Below are 15,867 nucleotides of genomic sequence, written 5' to 3'. Positions count from 1 at the left end.
TGGTTTAAAAAGTGTACAGTAAGTGTATATTTTGCATCTGTGAAATTATTTTGATGTGATATGAAAGTATAGGGCTTTATGTTTCTAGAACTGTACCGCAATTGAGAATCAATTCACGTTTAGATGGTTTAGAGCCAATTCGCCTTTAAACAGAACATGCTAAGGTCCTTGGACTATAAGGTGTAACTTTAGGCTCCTTTAGTCCCTTATTGGGCTAGGCAATGTTAGACCACCTCTCCTTGTTCTTATGACATTGCATGCATTAATTACTATACAGTGCATTCGGAAAGTATTCAGACCCCTTGACTTTTTCCACGTTTTGTTACGTTACAGCCTTGTTCTAAAATTGATTAAATTGTTTTTTCCCTCATTAATACCCAATATTGACGAAGCAAAAACAGGTTTTTAGAAATGATTGCAAATAAAAAAATAAAAAAATACTGAAATATCACATTTACATAAGTATTCAGACCCTTTACTCAGTACTTTGTTGAAGTAACTTTGGCAGCGATTACAGCCTCGAGTCTTCTTGGGTATGACGCTACAAGCTTGGCACACCTGTATTTGGGGAGTTTCTCCCATTCTTCTATGCAGATCCTCTCAAGCTCTGTCAGGTTGGATGGGGAGCATCGCTGCACAGCTATTTTCAGGTCTGGAGCAGGTTTTCATCAAGGATCTCTCTGTACTTTGCTCTGTTCAATCTTCCCCTCAATCCTGACTAGTCTCCTAGTCCCTGCCACTGAAAAACATCCCCACAGCATGATGCTGCCACCACCATGCTTTATCGTAGGGATGGTGCCAGTTTTCCTCCAGACATGACACTTGGCATTCAGGTCAAAGAGTTCAATCTTGGTTTTATCAGACCAGAGAATCTTGTTTCTCATGGTCTGAGAGTCCTTTAGGTGCCTTTTGGCAAACTCCAAGCGGGCTGTCGTGCCTTTTACTGAGGAGTGGCTTCCGTCTGGCCACTCTATTATAAAGGCCTGATTGGTGGAGTGCTGCAGAGTTGGTTGTCCTTCTGGAAGGTGTGAGAGAAAAAATCAGTATTAGCATTACTTTTTAGGTTAATATAAATGATAGGTGTGTACAATCCTGTTACTCTGGTTGTTTAAGTTGCTGTTTTAACATAACTCTGTACCTAATCCACCACGGCTGTGCACATCTCGTGTTCTTACCCCCACCCTCTGTACTCTGAAACTTGCATGTTCGGATAAAATGTATCTCTGTTTCGAACGAAGTCTCTCCTTATCCTCTATTCTAAGAACAAACAGTTCTTAGTACTCGCATGAGAACACAGAGGACTCAACAGTATTTGGCCACCTCATCCAGTAGATATCTGTTGGTTCGACACATTGAGACAGTTGTGGTGGAACCAGCCATGACTAAGCATTTCTAGGTCTACTATATAAGACCTCTGTTTATCTCTGTATGTCAGAGCTCTCGGCCCAATCCTCAAAAGTGTGGGGTCGACCAGCCTCATTATTGCAGAGCACTCACTCTATTCATTTGTGTGTGTGGTGTGACCTGCTCCCTTATTAATATGTTTTGAATAAAGTAATATCCTGGTTGGTGATTGACCTTGTCTCTCCTCATTTATTAATTAGAATTTCCACGACAAAGGTTCTCCCATCTCCACAGAGGAACTTTGGGGCTCTGTCAGAGTGACCATTGGGTTCTTGTTCACCTCCCTGACCAAGGCCCTTCTCCCCCGATTGCTCAGTTTGGCCAGGCTGTCAGCTCTAGGAAGAGTCTTGTTGGTTTCAAACTTCTTCCATTTAAGAATGATGGAGGCCACTGTGTTCTTGGGGACCTTCAATGCTTCATACATTTTTTGGTACCCTTCCCCAGATCTGTGCCTCAACAGAATCCTGTCTTGGAGCTTTACGGACAATTCCTTCGACCTCATGGCTTGGTTTTTGCTCTGACATGCATTGTCAACTGTGGGACCTTATATAGACAGGAGTGTGCCTTTCCAAATCATGTCCAATCAATTGAATGTACCACAGGTGGACTCCAATCAAGTTGTAGAAACATCTCAAGGATGATCAATGGAAACGGAATGCACCTGAGCTCAATTTCGATTCTCATAGTAAAGGGTCTGAATACTTACGTAAATAAGGTATTTGTGTTGTTTATCTTTAATACATTTGCAAAAATGTCTCTTTCGCTTTGTCATTATGGGGTATTGTGTAGATTGATGAGGAAAGTAGAATAAGGCTGTAACGTAACAAAATGTGGAAAAAGTCAAGGGGTCTGAATAATTTCAGAATGCACTGTATATCAAGTTTTGGTCATGTCATACATTTTAAAAATGTTTTTCTTCATTATCATCATGCAACTCTCTAATTCATATATACACTATATATACAAAAGTATGTGGACAACCCTTCAAATTAGTAGATTTGGCTATTTCAGCCACACCTGTTGCTGACAGGTATATAAAATAGACCAAAATAGAATAACCACGCCACAATAACAGCAAAGTAGCTGCATTTGCATTTGTTTAAGCTGTTTTCTAGTGACATTTATTTGGATACATCCATAACAATGAGGCGTGATTTCGGCTGGCATAGAAAAAGTGCTCACTCGTCAGGACACTGTTGTTCAGAGGAGCTAGCCAACAACACAGCTAACACAATCACTTCAAACTGAAGCTGGAAAGACAGCAAACTATGTCACACCCTGGCTCTGGGACTCATTATGTTGAGCCAGGGTGTGTTCATTCTATGTGTGTATTTCTATGTTGGTAATTCTGTTGTGTTTAATTCTATGTTTGCCTGAGTGACTCCCAATCAGAGGCAACGAGTGTCAGCTGTTGGCTGGTTGTCTCTGATTGGGAGCCATATTTAAACTGTCTTTTTTCCTTTTGTGTTTGTGGGTTTTTGTTCCGTGTTCGGTCATTGTTACCGAGGACGTTACGAGTCGTTTGTTGTTTTTGTATGTTATCACTGAAGATAATAAATACCATGTTCGTTCAACACGCTGCGCATTGGTCTCTCCCTGACGATCGTGACAGAAGAACCCACCAAGTAAGGACCAAGCAGCGTGTCCCGGGGCAGAACTTGGACTGGACATGGGAGGACGCGCCGGGAGAGGCCCTGGCGAAAGAGGAGTAGCGGCGTCAGCAGTGTCAACGTCGGACAGGCGAGAGGCAACCCCAGAAAATTTTTAGGGGGGGGCACACGGCATGGACGACGGGGCTGACGGAGGCAGAAAAGGGGCGGATTCAGAAGGCCACCAGGTTACGGGGGCCACTGGTCAAAGCAGGGAAGGAAGGTGTAGAGGCACGGCGAGAGGTACTGGGGTGTGTTACCAGTCCGGTCCGGCCCGTTCCAGATCCCGAGGTAGAGCCAGTGGTGTGTGTCCCCAGTACGGTCCGGCCTGTTCCGGCCCCTCGCACCAAGTGTGCGGTGCGCTGTCGCCAGCCCGGTCCGGCCTGTCCCTGCTCCTCGCACCAAGCCTACGGTGTGCGTCGCCAGCCCAGTCCGGCCTGTCCCTGCTCCACGCACCAAGCCTACGGTGTGCGTCACCAGCCCAGTCCGGCCTGTCCCTGCTCCACGCACCAAGCCTACGGTGTGCGTCGCCAGCCCAGTCCAGCCTGTCCCTGCTCCACGCACCAAGCCTACGGTGTGCGTCGCCAGCCCAGCCCGACCTGTCCCTGCCACTCGCACCAAGCCTACGGTGCGCGTCGCCAGCCCGGCCCGGCCTGTTCCTGCCACTCGCACCAAGTATACGGTGCGCGTCGCCAACGCCCGGCCCGGCCTGTTCCTGCCACTCGCACCAAGTCTACGGTGCGCGTCGCCAGCCCGGCCCGGCTTGTTCCTGCCACTCGCACCAAGTATACGGTGCGCGTCGCCAGCCCGGCCCGGCCTGTTCCTGCCACTCGCACCAAGTCTACGGTGCGCGTCGCCAGCCCGGCCCGGCTTGTTCCTGCCACTCGCACCAAGTATACGGTGCGCTGTCGCCAGCCCGGCCCGGCCTGTTCCTGCCACTCGCACCAAGTATACGGTGCGCGTCGCCAGCCCGGCCCGGCCTGTTCCTGCCACTCGCACTAAGCCAGGGGTGCGAGAAGTCAGCCTGGTAAGGCCCGTTCCTCCTCCACGCACCAAGCCAGGGGTGCGAGTCGTCAGCCTGGTAAGGCCCGTCCCTCCTCCACGCACCAAGCCAGGGGTGCGAGTCGTCAGCCTGGTAAGGCCCGTTCCTCCTCCACGCACCAAGCCAGGGGTGCGCGTCGTCAGCCTGGTAAGGCCCGTTCCTCCTCCACGCACCAAGCCAGGGGTGCGCGTCGTCAGTCCAGCACAACCCGTGCCTGGGTCACCGGTGCCTGGTAAGGTACCGGTCAACTGCTCCACTATGGAGCTGAAGCTAACCGCTCCTGCTAAGTCCAGTCCTGCTCCAGCCAGCGGGGCCAGACTGGACCAGGGGCGCTATGGGGGGTGTATTGGAGGGTGGTGGTCAAGGCCGGAGCCAGAACCGCCGCCGAGGAGGTATGCCCGCCCAGCCCTCCCCTGTTTTGTTTCAGGTTGAGGCGCGGTCGCAGTCCGCGCCTTTAGGGGGGGGTACTGTCACACCCTGGCTCTGGGACTCATTATGTTGAGCCAGGGTGTGTTCATTCTATGTGTGTATTTCTATGTTGGTAATTCTGTTGTGTTTAATTCTATGTTTGCCTGAGTGACTCCCAATCAGAGGCAACGAGTGTCAGCTGTTGGCTGGTTGTCTCTGATTGGGAGCCATATTTAAACGGTCTGTTTTCCTTTTGTGTTTGTGGGTTTTTGTTCCGTGTTCGGTCATTGATACCGGTGGACGTCACGAGTCGTTTCTTGTTTTGTGTTTAAACTTTAACTAATTAAAGTATGTTTGTTCATCACGCTGCGCCTTGGTCTGTTCCATATGACGATCGTGACAAACTAGCTGCACTTCATTTCATTTGACCTTTTTATCAATTGACATGTCTTTGTATGTCCATAAAAATTATGCCAGCTGATTCATGATTTCGACTGGCTGAGAAACACTGCCTGCCTGTCTGTCTCGTCCCAACTCCGGACACGTTCATTACTATGGGACAGCTGGAGATCGAATTTGAATATTGAAACAATGTTGCAAATGTCGGAGAGACAGACAGCAAGGTTTATACAAATCTCCACTGTTGAAAACTAAATGTTAGTCTAAAAGAAATGTGAAATAATGTCTAGATGCTTTTTATAGTGGATATCAAGTTTATAAATTGCCTGGCTGGGCTGATGAGACAGTGGATTGCGCAGTCAGATCGAACAGAGTAAATAGGCATTTTAATTTCATAGATTAGGCGGTGATAACTTGTGGAATAGACACCGGCTTGAATGCGGTTTTAACCAATCAGCATTCAGGATTAGACCCACCCGTTGTATAAACAACAACAGTACTAATTGTGTGATAGTGGGGACGCAGGGCTGTGTTCCAAACAAAAAACTACAAGTGTGCTTGCTTCAGTTCCTCAACCGCAATGCTAGGTGAGCTCAAAAAAGCACCTTATTGTTGAAGGCTTTTTCTTTGTCATAAAAGTGCATGGAAATTACTTAGGAACTGTGCACAGTTTGGAGAGGTGTGTGGCCACTTGGAGACAGCAGACCTCTCATTCAAACCCTTGTTATCGTTTTCTTCTTATGTTGCACTTATCCCAAAATGACAGTGAATATTCTTATTATGTTACTGAATGTATTATGTAGACTTAGTTATTGACAAATGCTGTGAAAGTTACAGTAAATGTAAAACACACATAAAATCAACAGTGTAATGTTTGATTTCAGTCTTGTGTCAAGTGAACTGTCACACATTTGGTTTGATAATTTCCCCATAATGTCAAAAGTGTTCAATTTCAATATCCCATTATGACTGTAGCTACCAGCAGATTGGCTCGATGGCGAAAACAGCAGGTTTGTTGCATAACACAACTTGCCGGAAGGGAAAAGTTACACAGCCGTTTCGGTGTGTATGAGAGGAAGAGTATATCTAATATTTGGTACAACGTTCTTCTGTGTACATTGCAGACGTTCCCAACATCGGGACTACATGTCCCAAAACGGACTACAAATCCCAGAATTACCTGCTTCCGCGTTTGTTATCAAACATGCTAACATTTTGTTGCTAGCTAGTCGTAAGCCAGCAGCTGTCCAAATATACTTCCTTCATTGTTATTTTATCTTAATTAACTAGGAAACAATTGCATGAGCCTACTCTTACCTGCCACGAAAAACGTTAGCTTCCCTACAGCAATGCTGAAACTAAGTTAGTACCATTAGCTAAGCTATCAACAATGCTAGCATTTTGTACTAGCTACAATGCTGTTGTGTAACGTTTGAATTTGAGTGTCTGCCAGTGTCATTGAGTATCACTGCTTGCCTGAATTGGACCATCATCTGTTGTTTGGTAAGACCTGATCGCATAATTTGTATAGTTAAGGTTTATTGTCTATGAACTTTGCTAGAATGACTAGCTAACCTGGTAGCCAGTCAAATTCATTCTCTACCGTTTGTTGTTGAGTGACTTATTGTAGCTAGCTGCAGTATCTATCTAGCTAAAGCAAATAGCAAGCTAAACAAAATATTTGTTTTTGTACATTTAGGGGTGGGTTTTGGTCAATGTATTTGTTCTACAAACTCACTGTGGATGGAAACAGAAATTGAAACGTGTGGTTTTAATTGAATTAAGTACATGCAATCATCATCATTAATACTTTATGTTTCCTGATTTTATATTCCGGGGTCCAGACTGTTGCTTCAGCTTATATGGTGGCTGCCACAGAATGCTGTCTACTGTGAGGACATCATTGGCTAGAATAGCCAGTCGTGTGAATTCAAGGTCTGTGATTGGTTTGACACGACCTCTCTGCAGCCATCAGACCTATTCAACTGACCCTGCTGGTGTCAGGGTAAGATAACTAGTGTTGCATATCCTGGGCTCCAAAACAAGATTAATGTTGGCAATATAGTAAATGCATATGTTACAATAAGACAGCCTACAAGACTGTTAACTGCACAGGAACATTTTGATCTTATAGGTAGCTGGAGATCAACAGTCAATGAAATACAGAAAGTTTTTCCTCCCTTCCACTCAATCACAGGTGCTATATGATGGAGAATGCCCCATATGTGTTAAAGAGATCCAATTCCTGCAGTATCTGCAGAGAAACCGACCAGGGAAAGTAGACTTTGTGGACATCTCCCTGCAAGGCTTCGATGAAGAGAAGTATGGGGGGATCAGCTATGAGATGGCCATGGACGAGATGCACGTGATTGATGAGAATAACAAGGTAAACAGCTTGAGTTGGAACAACACTGCAAATATGGATAGTCACCATTGAGTATGGCAAGAATGGCTATGTTTGTTTTTCTTTTGTTTGCTGATCAAAAATATAATTGCAAGATAACTCAACAACAACAACAATGTAGGGGCGTGGATCAGATAACCAGTCAGTATCTGGTGTGACCACCATTTGCCTCATGCAGCGCGACACATCTCCTTCGCATAGAGTTGATCAGGCTGTTGATTGTGGCCTGTGGAATGTTCTCCCACTCCTCTTCAATGGCTGTGTGAAGTTGCTGGATATTGGCGGGAACTTGAACACGCTGTCGTACACGTCGATCCAGAGCATCCCAAACATGCTCAATGAGGGACATGTCTGGTGAGTATGCAGACCATGGAAGAACTGGGACATTTTCAGCTTCCAGGAATTGTGTACAGATCCTTGTGACACGGGGCCGTGCATTATCATGCTGAAACATGAGGTGATGGCAGTGGATGAATGGCACGACAATGGGCCTCAGGATCTTGTCACGGTAGCTCTCTGCATTCATATTGCCATCAATAAAATGCAATTGTGTTCGTTGTACGTAGCTTATGCCTGCCCATACCAGAACCCCACCGCCACCATGGGGCACTCTGTTCACAACGTTGACATCAGCAAACCACTCGCCCACAGAACGCCATATACACTGTCTGCAATCTGCCCGGTACAGTTAAAACTGGGATTCATCCATGAAGAGGACACTTCTCCAGCGTGCCAGTGGCCATCGAAGGTGAGCATTTGCCCACTGAAGTCTGTTATGACGTCAAACTGCAGGCTTCTCCAAGCTCTGATGCTGGTGATGGTCATTAGTAGCCTACCAAACTTGCTAACTGCCTGGTACTCAGTACTCTATTGTCCCTCTAATCCCTCTGACATCAATGGAAATGTAATTGAAAATCTAATCAAACACTTTATTAGAGCCCAAGAGCTCATGTTTTGCAACGTTTCTATAGGATATGCAATTGCGTGAGAAAACAGAGTTTTGATGGCCTCTATTAAAAAAAGGAGGATCCCATCAGCTTTCTATAGGCTTACTATATTTATTTCTCAACTTTCCTAATATTAAGCACATTGCTTATCTTTACAACAGGAGTATAGCCTACCTGGCTGGCATGAAAATTAACCATGGGAAATGCGTCCTCCATTCGCTATTTAAGTGCATAGATAACATGTATTTTTTTCCTCTGCCCCTGTTTCTAGACAGATGCATGATAGTGGTCCATTCTAAATCAAAACAAATTTCACACATATAATATTTAGTATACAGTGAGGGAAAAAAGTATTTGATCCCCTGCTGATTTTGTACATTTGCCCACTGACAAAGAAATGATCAGTCTATAATTTTAATGGTAGGTTTATTTGAACAGTGAGAGACAGGATAACAACAACAAAATCCAGAAAAACGCATGTCAAAAATGTTATAAATTGATTTGCATTTTAATGAGGGAAATAAGTATTTGACCCCTCTGCAAAACATGACTTAGTACTTGGTGGCAAAACCCTTGTTGGCAATCACAGAGGTCAGACGTTTCTTGTAGTTGGCCACCAGGTTTGCACACATCTCAGGAGGGATTTTGTCCCACTCCTCTTTGCAGATCTTCTCCAAGTCATTAAGGTTTCGAGGCTGACATTTGGCAACTCGACCCTTCAGACTGGCTAGGCCACTCCAGGACCTTAATGTGCTTCTTCTTGAGCCACTCCTTTGTTGCCTTGGCCGTGTGTTTTGGGTCATTGTCATGCTGGAATACCCATCCACGACCCATTTTCAATGCCCTGGCTGAGGGAAGGAGGTTCTCACCCAAGATTTGACGGTACATGGCCTGGTCAATCGTCCCTTTGATGCGGTGAAGTTGTCCTGTCCCCTTAGCAGAAAAACACCCCCAAAGCATAATGTTTCCACCTCCATTTTTTGACGGTGGGGATGGTGTTCTTGGGGTCATAGGCAGCATTCCTCCTCCTTCAAACACGGCAAGTTGAGTTGATGCCAAAGAGCTCGATTTTGGTCTCATCTGACCACAACACTTTCGCCCAGTTCTCCTCTGAATCATTCAGATGTTCATTGGCAAACTTCAGACGGGCCTGTATATGTGCTTTCTTGAGCAGGGGGACCTTGTGGGCGCTGCAGGATTTCAGTCCTTCGCGGCGTAGTGTGTTACCAATTGTTTTCTTGGTGACTATGGTCCCAGCTGCCTTGAGATCATTGACAAGATCCTCCCGTGTAGTTCTGGGCTGATTCCTCACCGTTCTCATGATCTTACATGGAGCCCCAGGCCGAGGAAGATTGACAGTTATTTTGTGTTTCTTCCATTTGCGAATAATCGCACCAACTGTTGTCACCTTCTCAACAAGCTGCTTGGCGATGGTCTTGTAGCCCATTCCAGCCTTGTGTAGGTCTACAATCTTCTCCCTGAAATCCTTGGAGAGCTCTTTGGTCTTGGCCATGGTGGAGAGTTTGGAATCTGATTGATTGATTACTTCTGTGGACAGGTGTCTTTTATACAGGTAACATACTGAGATTAGGAGCACTCCCTTTAAGAGTGTGCTCCTAATCTCAGCTCGTTACCTGTATAAAAGACACCTGGGAGCCAGAAATCTTTCTGATTGAGAGGGGGTAAAATACTTATTTCCCTCATTAAAATGCAAATCAATTTATAACATTTTTGACATGCGTTTTTCTGGATTTTTTTGTTGTTATTCTGTCTCTCACTGTTCAAATAAACCTACCATTAAAATGATAGACTGATAATTTCTTTGTCAGTGGGCAAACGTACAAAATCAGCAGGGGATCAAATATTTTTTTCCCTCACTGTAAAGACAAGATTAAATCAAGAATAGTCTGATGGGTGACAATATTAGCCTATCACTTGTGAATTATATATTATCATTTGTGAATGATGCCCAGCTTGTGTGCAAATCATAGTCGCACACCTCATGTAGCCTAGGACATAGGCCTATATGTTTTGATAAGGTTTGTATCACAACTAAAGTGGCCAAAAAACGTCTTACATTTAAGCACATTAATCCGCTTTACAACAGGTGTAGCGCCTAACTGGCATGCATATGCAGCGCCTGAAGATCATTTTCACCATAAAAATGCACCTTTATAATAAAATAAATACATGCATAATCGCATTTGCAGTCACTTGAGAGTGTTGTTTTCCCGCTAATTGATTGCATTTTGGAACATTCTCGCTTATAGCCTACTGCCGTGTGCGCATTGCTGCGCTTATAATGTGATGAAATAAACCATTAGGCTATCAACATTTTAAACTAAACATTCTGATCTGTTGTGTCAGCCTCATTGCTTTTAAACGTTTATTTGATGCTAGTGGGTGTATTAATTTGGGATCTATCGCATCTCACAACTGTCCCAGACTATGCTTGGAATATTGATTTCTCGCACAGAATGGAATAGGTCAACTTTTGTACTATGGGGATATTCAGCCCAAGGGCACAACGGCCACTGGCCGCAAAAGGCATGGATTTTTTTAGGGGGCATTACGGCCACAGAAAGGGGATGCCGCCGAGAAATTTGAGGCATTATCAAGTGCTTGTCAAATTGTGAATGAGAGACTGATGGAGTGTGTGCAGCCTGTACAAAAAAGTAGAGCTCATGCCTTTCATGCAACTTTTTTCAAATCATCATTAGAGTCGTATCATGCAGCCTTAGAATGTATAATAAATCAAAACATATAGCCCAACATTTGTATCACAACTAAAGTTGCATAAATAACTCTAAATTATGAATATAGGAGGACCTGTTTCTTTGTTAACCGCTCAACACAGATCAAATAATTCGGAGAAAATATCCTTTCTATTTTATTCAACTATGTTCAGTTAATAATACGGAGAAAAAAAAAAGAAAAAATAATGCCACGGAATTCTAAGCAAATCTTGTCTGCTAAATGAACTAGTGTAGCCCACAGCCATATGGCATAGCCAGATCAGGGCCTAACATAAGGACAACGCAGAGTATGCTATTCTGTTAATCTGAAATAGACTACATTTTCTTCATATCATGCTTCTTTAGACCTGTCTAAAATAAATAATGGATTTATTGTGATGGTGTAGGCTATATTAAATGGATTTATTAGACTTTTTTTGAAATCTGCATCAGTGGCTTGTTAGCTATGCGTGGAAGCCAGGAGAGATGCTAAATGTGTTTATGTTAATTAACGGTCAATTGCTATGAGACCAGCATTTATTTGCTTGACAATCACCAGCTGACAATTTCATGACCTCCACAGCCCTAGTTGTGCCAACCCACAGTTTCATCAGCTGTCCGGGTGGCTGGTCTCGGACGATCCCGCAGGTGAATAAACCGGATGTGGAGGTCTTCGGTCTGTGGTTGTGAGGCCGATTGGACATACCACCAAATTCTCTAAAATGACGTTGGAGGCGGCTTATGGTAGAGAAATTAACATTCAATTCTGTGGCAACAGCTCTGGTGGACATTCTTGCAGCTAGAATGCCTTTTGGACTTTCCCTCAACTTGAGACATCTGTGGCATTGTGTTGTGTGACAAAACTGCACATTTTAGAGTGGCCTATATTGTCCCCAGCACAAAGTACACTTGTGTAATGATCATGCTGTTTAATCAACTTCTTGATATGCCACACCTGTCAGGTGGATGGATTATCTTGGCAAAGGAGAAATGCACATTTCTGGGATCTTTTATTTCACCTCATGAAAAATGGGACCAACTCTTTATATGTTGCGTTTATATTTTTGTTCAGTATAGTTAGTTACACCCACAGTATGTATCTCTTCTTTCACTGACTCTACCACTTCCTTTCCTCTCATCTCCCTCCAGGTTCACCGTGGTGTTCCAGCCTTTACAGTCATGTACAGTGCAGTTGGTTTAGGCTGGCTGGGCCGCTTCATGTCATGGCCTCTCGTTAGACCAGTCATGGACAAAGCTTATGCAATCTTTGCTAAAAACCGCCTGAAATGGACCGGACGAGAAGACTGTACTACAGGACGCTGTGTGAAGAAAGAACCTTGACCATGGAGGGAGTTGAAGAACTTACCCATAAACAGAGGAGACAGCACCTCATTACAGGTGTGGCACCTCTTTACAGTCAATATAAACTTTATTTCCTCTTTATATCAGGTGCACTTGGGCACTGAGTTCCACCACTGACTGGAACTTAACAAAAGAGCTTGCACTCCATTTGCTGGAACACATGCAGGAAATGTACACTATATAAATGCCCTTCTAGCCTCATCTCTTTTTGCCAAACAGACATTCTTTCCATCTGAAATCTTGTGGCGTAACTACTTAAAGCTACCACTAGATGGAATCTTTATCTTAGACAAGGTTATTGAATAGGTCCAAGTCAATGATTTATATATATACACATCATTGGTCCCAGTACATTAAAATGTATTGTTTGTAATTCACCCATGAATAAATTATTTGATATGATCATCAACCATTTTCAAGTCGGCATGTTGTTTCATTAGGTTGCTTGACACAAAGGATGAATAATACAGTGACAGAGATGATATAATATTGTATGTTACTTGTTTGTATATTTTTTAGTCATTCACTATTCACTACCAATCACTGTCATTCACTACCTAATGGTCATTCAAAAGTAAGTATTGTTGATAATCCTCCCAAAATTATGTTGAGGATCGTCCTGAGAAAATAACTCAAGATAAAGTTAATTTTGATGCCTCAACTATATCCTTTAAGAGAGACTCAACTCTTTCTGATCTTCAGAGTCCTCAAAGAGTCTCTGTACATCATGTGCCTGACAAAGGTTGAGATACTTTGCGATGATCTACTGTATGTTGTTTACTAAACATGGACCCGGTATGTGACAGGGTTATTTTAGGTTGGTTGTAGGGTACATTGTGCTATATATGAGTTGGGCTCTTGCCATTGCACCTGTTGACCTACACTACCAGTCAAAAGTTTGGACACACCTACTCATTCAAGGGTTTTTCTTTATTTTGAATATTCTCTACATTGTAGAATAATAGTGAAGACATCAAAACTATGAAATAACACATATGGAATCATGTAGTAACCAATAAAGTGTTAAACAAATCAAAATATATTTTATATTTGAGATTCTTCGAATAGCCAACCTTCATGACAGCTTTGCACACTTGGCATTCTCTCAACCAGCTTCATGAGATAGTCACCTGGAATGCATTTCAATTAACAGGTGTCCCTTCTTAAAAGTTTTTGGAATTTCTTTCCTTCTTAAGGCGTTTGAGCCAATCAGTTGTGTTGTGACAAGGTATTATTCTACAGTGTAGAGAATAGTAAAAATAAAGAAAAACCCTTGAATGAGTAGGTGTGTCCAAACGTTTGATTGGTAGTGTATACAGAAGATAGCCCTATTTAGTAAAAGACCAAGTCCATATTACGGCAAGAACAGCTCAAATAAGCAAAGAGAAACTACAGTCCATCATTACTTTAAGACATGAAGGTCAGTCAATCCGGAAAATGTCAAGAACTTTGAAAGTTTCTTCAAGTGCAGTCGCAAAACCTTCAAGTGGTATGATGAAACTGGCTCTCATGAGGACTGCCACAGGAATGGAAGACCCAGAGTTACCTCTGCTGCAGAGGATAAGTTCAATAGAGTTACCAGCCTCATAAATTGCAGCCCAAATTAATGATTCGCAGAGTTCAAGTAACAGACACATCTCAACATCAACTGTTCAGAGGGGACTGTGTAAATCAGTCCTTCATGGTCGAATTGCTCCAAGAAACTACTACTAAAGGATACTAATAAGAGGAAGAGACCTGCTTGGGTCAAGAAACATGAGCAATGGACATTAGACCGGTGGAAATGTGTCCTTTGGTCTGGAGTCCAAATTTGAGGTTTTTGGTTCCAACCGCCGTGTCTTTGTGAGACGTGGTGTGGGTGAACGGATAATCTCTGCATGTGTATTTCCCACTGTAAAGCATGGAGGAGGAGGGTTATGGTGTGGGGGTGCTTTGCTGGTGACACTGTCTGTGATTTATTTAAAATTCAAGGCACACTTAACCAGCGTGGCTACCCCAGCATTCTGCAGCGATACACCATCCCATCTGGTTTGGACTTAGTGGGACTATCATTTGTTTTTCAACAGGACAATGACCCAACTCACCTCCAGGCTGTGTAAGGCCTATTTTACCAAGAAGGAGAGTGATGGAGTGCTGCATCAGATGACCTGGCCTCCACAATCACCCAACCTCAACCCAATTGAGATGGTTTGGGATGAGTTGGAAGGAAAAGCAGCCAACAAGTGCTCAGCATATGTGGGAACTCCTTCAAGACTGTTGGAAAAGCATTCCATGTGAAGCTGGTTGAGAGTGCCAAGAGTGTGCAAAGCTGTCATCAAGGCAAAGGGTGGCTATTTGAAGAATCTCAAAAATAAAAAAATATATTTGGATTTCTTTAACACTTTTTTGGTTACTACATGATTCCATATGTGTTATTTCATAGTTTTGATGTCTTCACTATTATTTTTCAATGTAGAAAATAGTAAAAATAAAGAAAAACTCTTGAATGAGTAGGTGTGTCCAAACGTTTGACTGGTACTGTATATTGCTTTATAGATCAGGCTAATGCAAATGTACAGTGCATTCGGAAAGTATTCAGACCCCTAGACTTTTCCACATTTTGTCACGTTACAGCTTTATTCAAAAATTGATTAAATTGTTTTTTTCCCCCATCAATCTACACACAATACCCCATAATGACAAAGCAAAAAAAGGCTTAAAAAAAATAAACATTTACATAAGTATTCAGACCCTTTACTCAGTGCTTTGTTGAAGCACATTTGGCAGCGATTACAGCCTCGACTCGTCTTGGGTATGACACACCTGTATTTGGGGAGTTTCTCCCATTCTTCTCTGCAGATCCTCTCAAGCTCTGTCAGGTTGGATGGGGAGCGTCTCTGCACAGCTATTTTCAGGTCTCTCCAGCGATGTTTGATCGGGTTCATGTCCGGGCTCTGGCTAGGCCACTCAAGGACATTCAGAGAATTGTCCCGAAGCCACTCCTGCATTGTCTTGGCTGTGTGCTTAGGGTCGTTGTCCTGTTGGAAGGTGAACCTTCGCCCCAGTCAGAGGTCCTGAGCGCTCTGGAGCAGGTTTTCATCAAGGATCTCTCTGTACTTTGCTCCGTTAATCTTTCCCTTGATCCTGACTAGTCTCCCAGTCCCTGCCGCTTGAACACATCCCCACAGCATGATGCTGCCACCACCATGCTTCACTGTAGGGATGGTATTGGCCAGGTGATAAGCGGTGCCTGGTTTCCTCCAGAAGTGACGCTTGGCATTCAGGCCAAAGGCTGTCATGTGCATTTTACTGAGGAGTGGCTTCCGTCTTGCCACTCTACCATAAAGGTCTGATTGGTGGAGTGCTGCAGAGATGGTTGTCCTTCTGGAAGGTTCTCCCATCTCCACAGAGGAACTCGAGCTCTCTCAGAGTGACCATCAGGTTCTTGGTCACCTCCCTGACCAAGGCCCTTCTCCCCCAATTGCTCAGTTTGACGGGCGGCCAGCTCTAGGAAGAGTCTTGGTGGTTCCAAACTGCT

General features: G+C 43.9%; 1 protein-coding gene across 1 annotated transcript; it reads left to right on the top strand.

The window, feature by feature from the left end:
• The first annotated feature begins 6,092 nt into the window (after positions 1 to 6,092).
• Positions 6,093 to 12,759, top strand: LOC121546688 (uncharacterized protein At5g50100, chloroplastic). Its single transcript, XM_041857917.2, has 4 exons — positions 6,093 to 6,405; positions 6,747 to 6,907; positions 7,100 to 7,288; positions 12,138 to 12,759. The coding sequence occupies exons 2-4, from the start codon at positions 6,782 to 6,784 to the stop codon at positions 12,327 to 12,329; spliced, it is 507 nt and encodes a 168-aa protein (XP_041713851.1). The 5' UTR covers positions 6,093 to 6,405; positions 6,747 to 6,781; the 3' UTR covers positions 12,330 to 12,759.
• Positions 12,760 to 15,867: the final 3,108 nt, after the last annotated feature.

The sequence above is a fragment of the Coregonus clupeaformis genome, chromosome 30 (genome assembly GCF_020615455.1).
Source record: "Coregonus clupeaformis isolate EN_2021a chromosome 30, ASM2061545v1, whole genome shotgun sequence".
Classification (NCBI taxonomy): Eukaryota; Metazoa; Chordata; class Actinopteri; order Salmoniformes; family Salmonidae; genus Coregonus; species Coregonus clupeaformis.
This window is presented reverse-complemented; position numbering and strand designations above follow the sequence as displayed.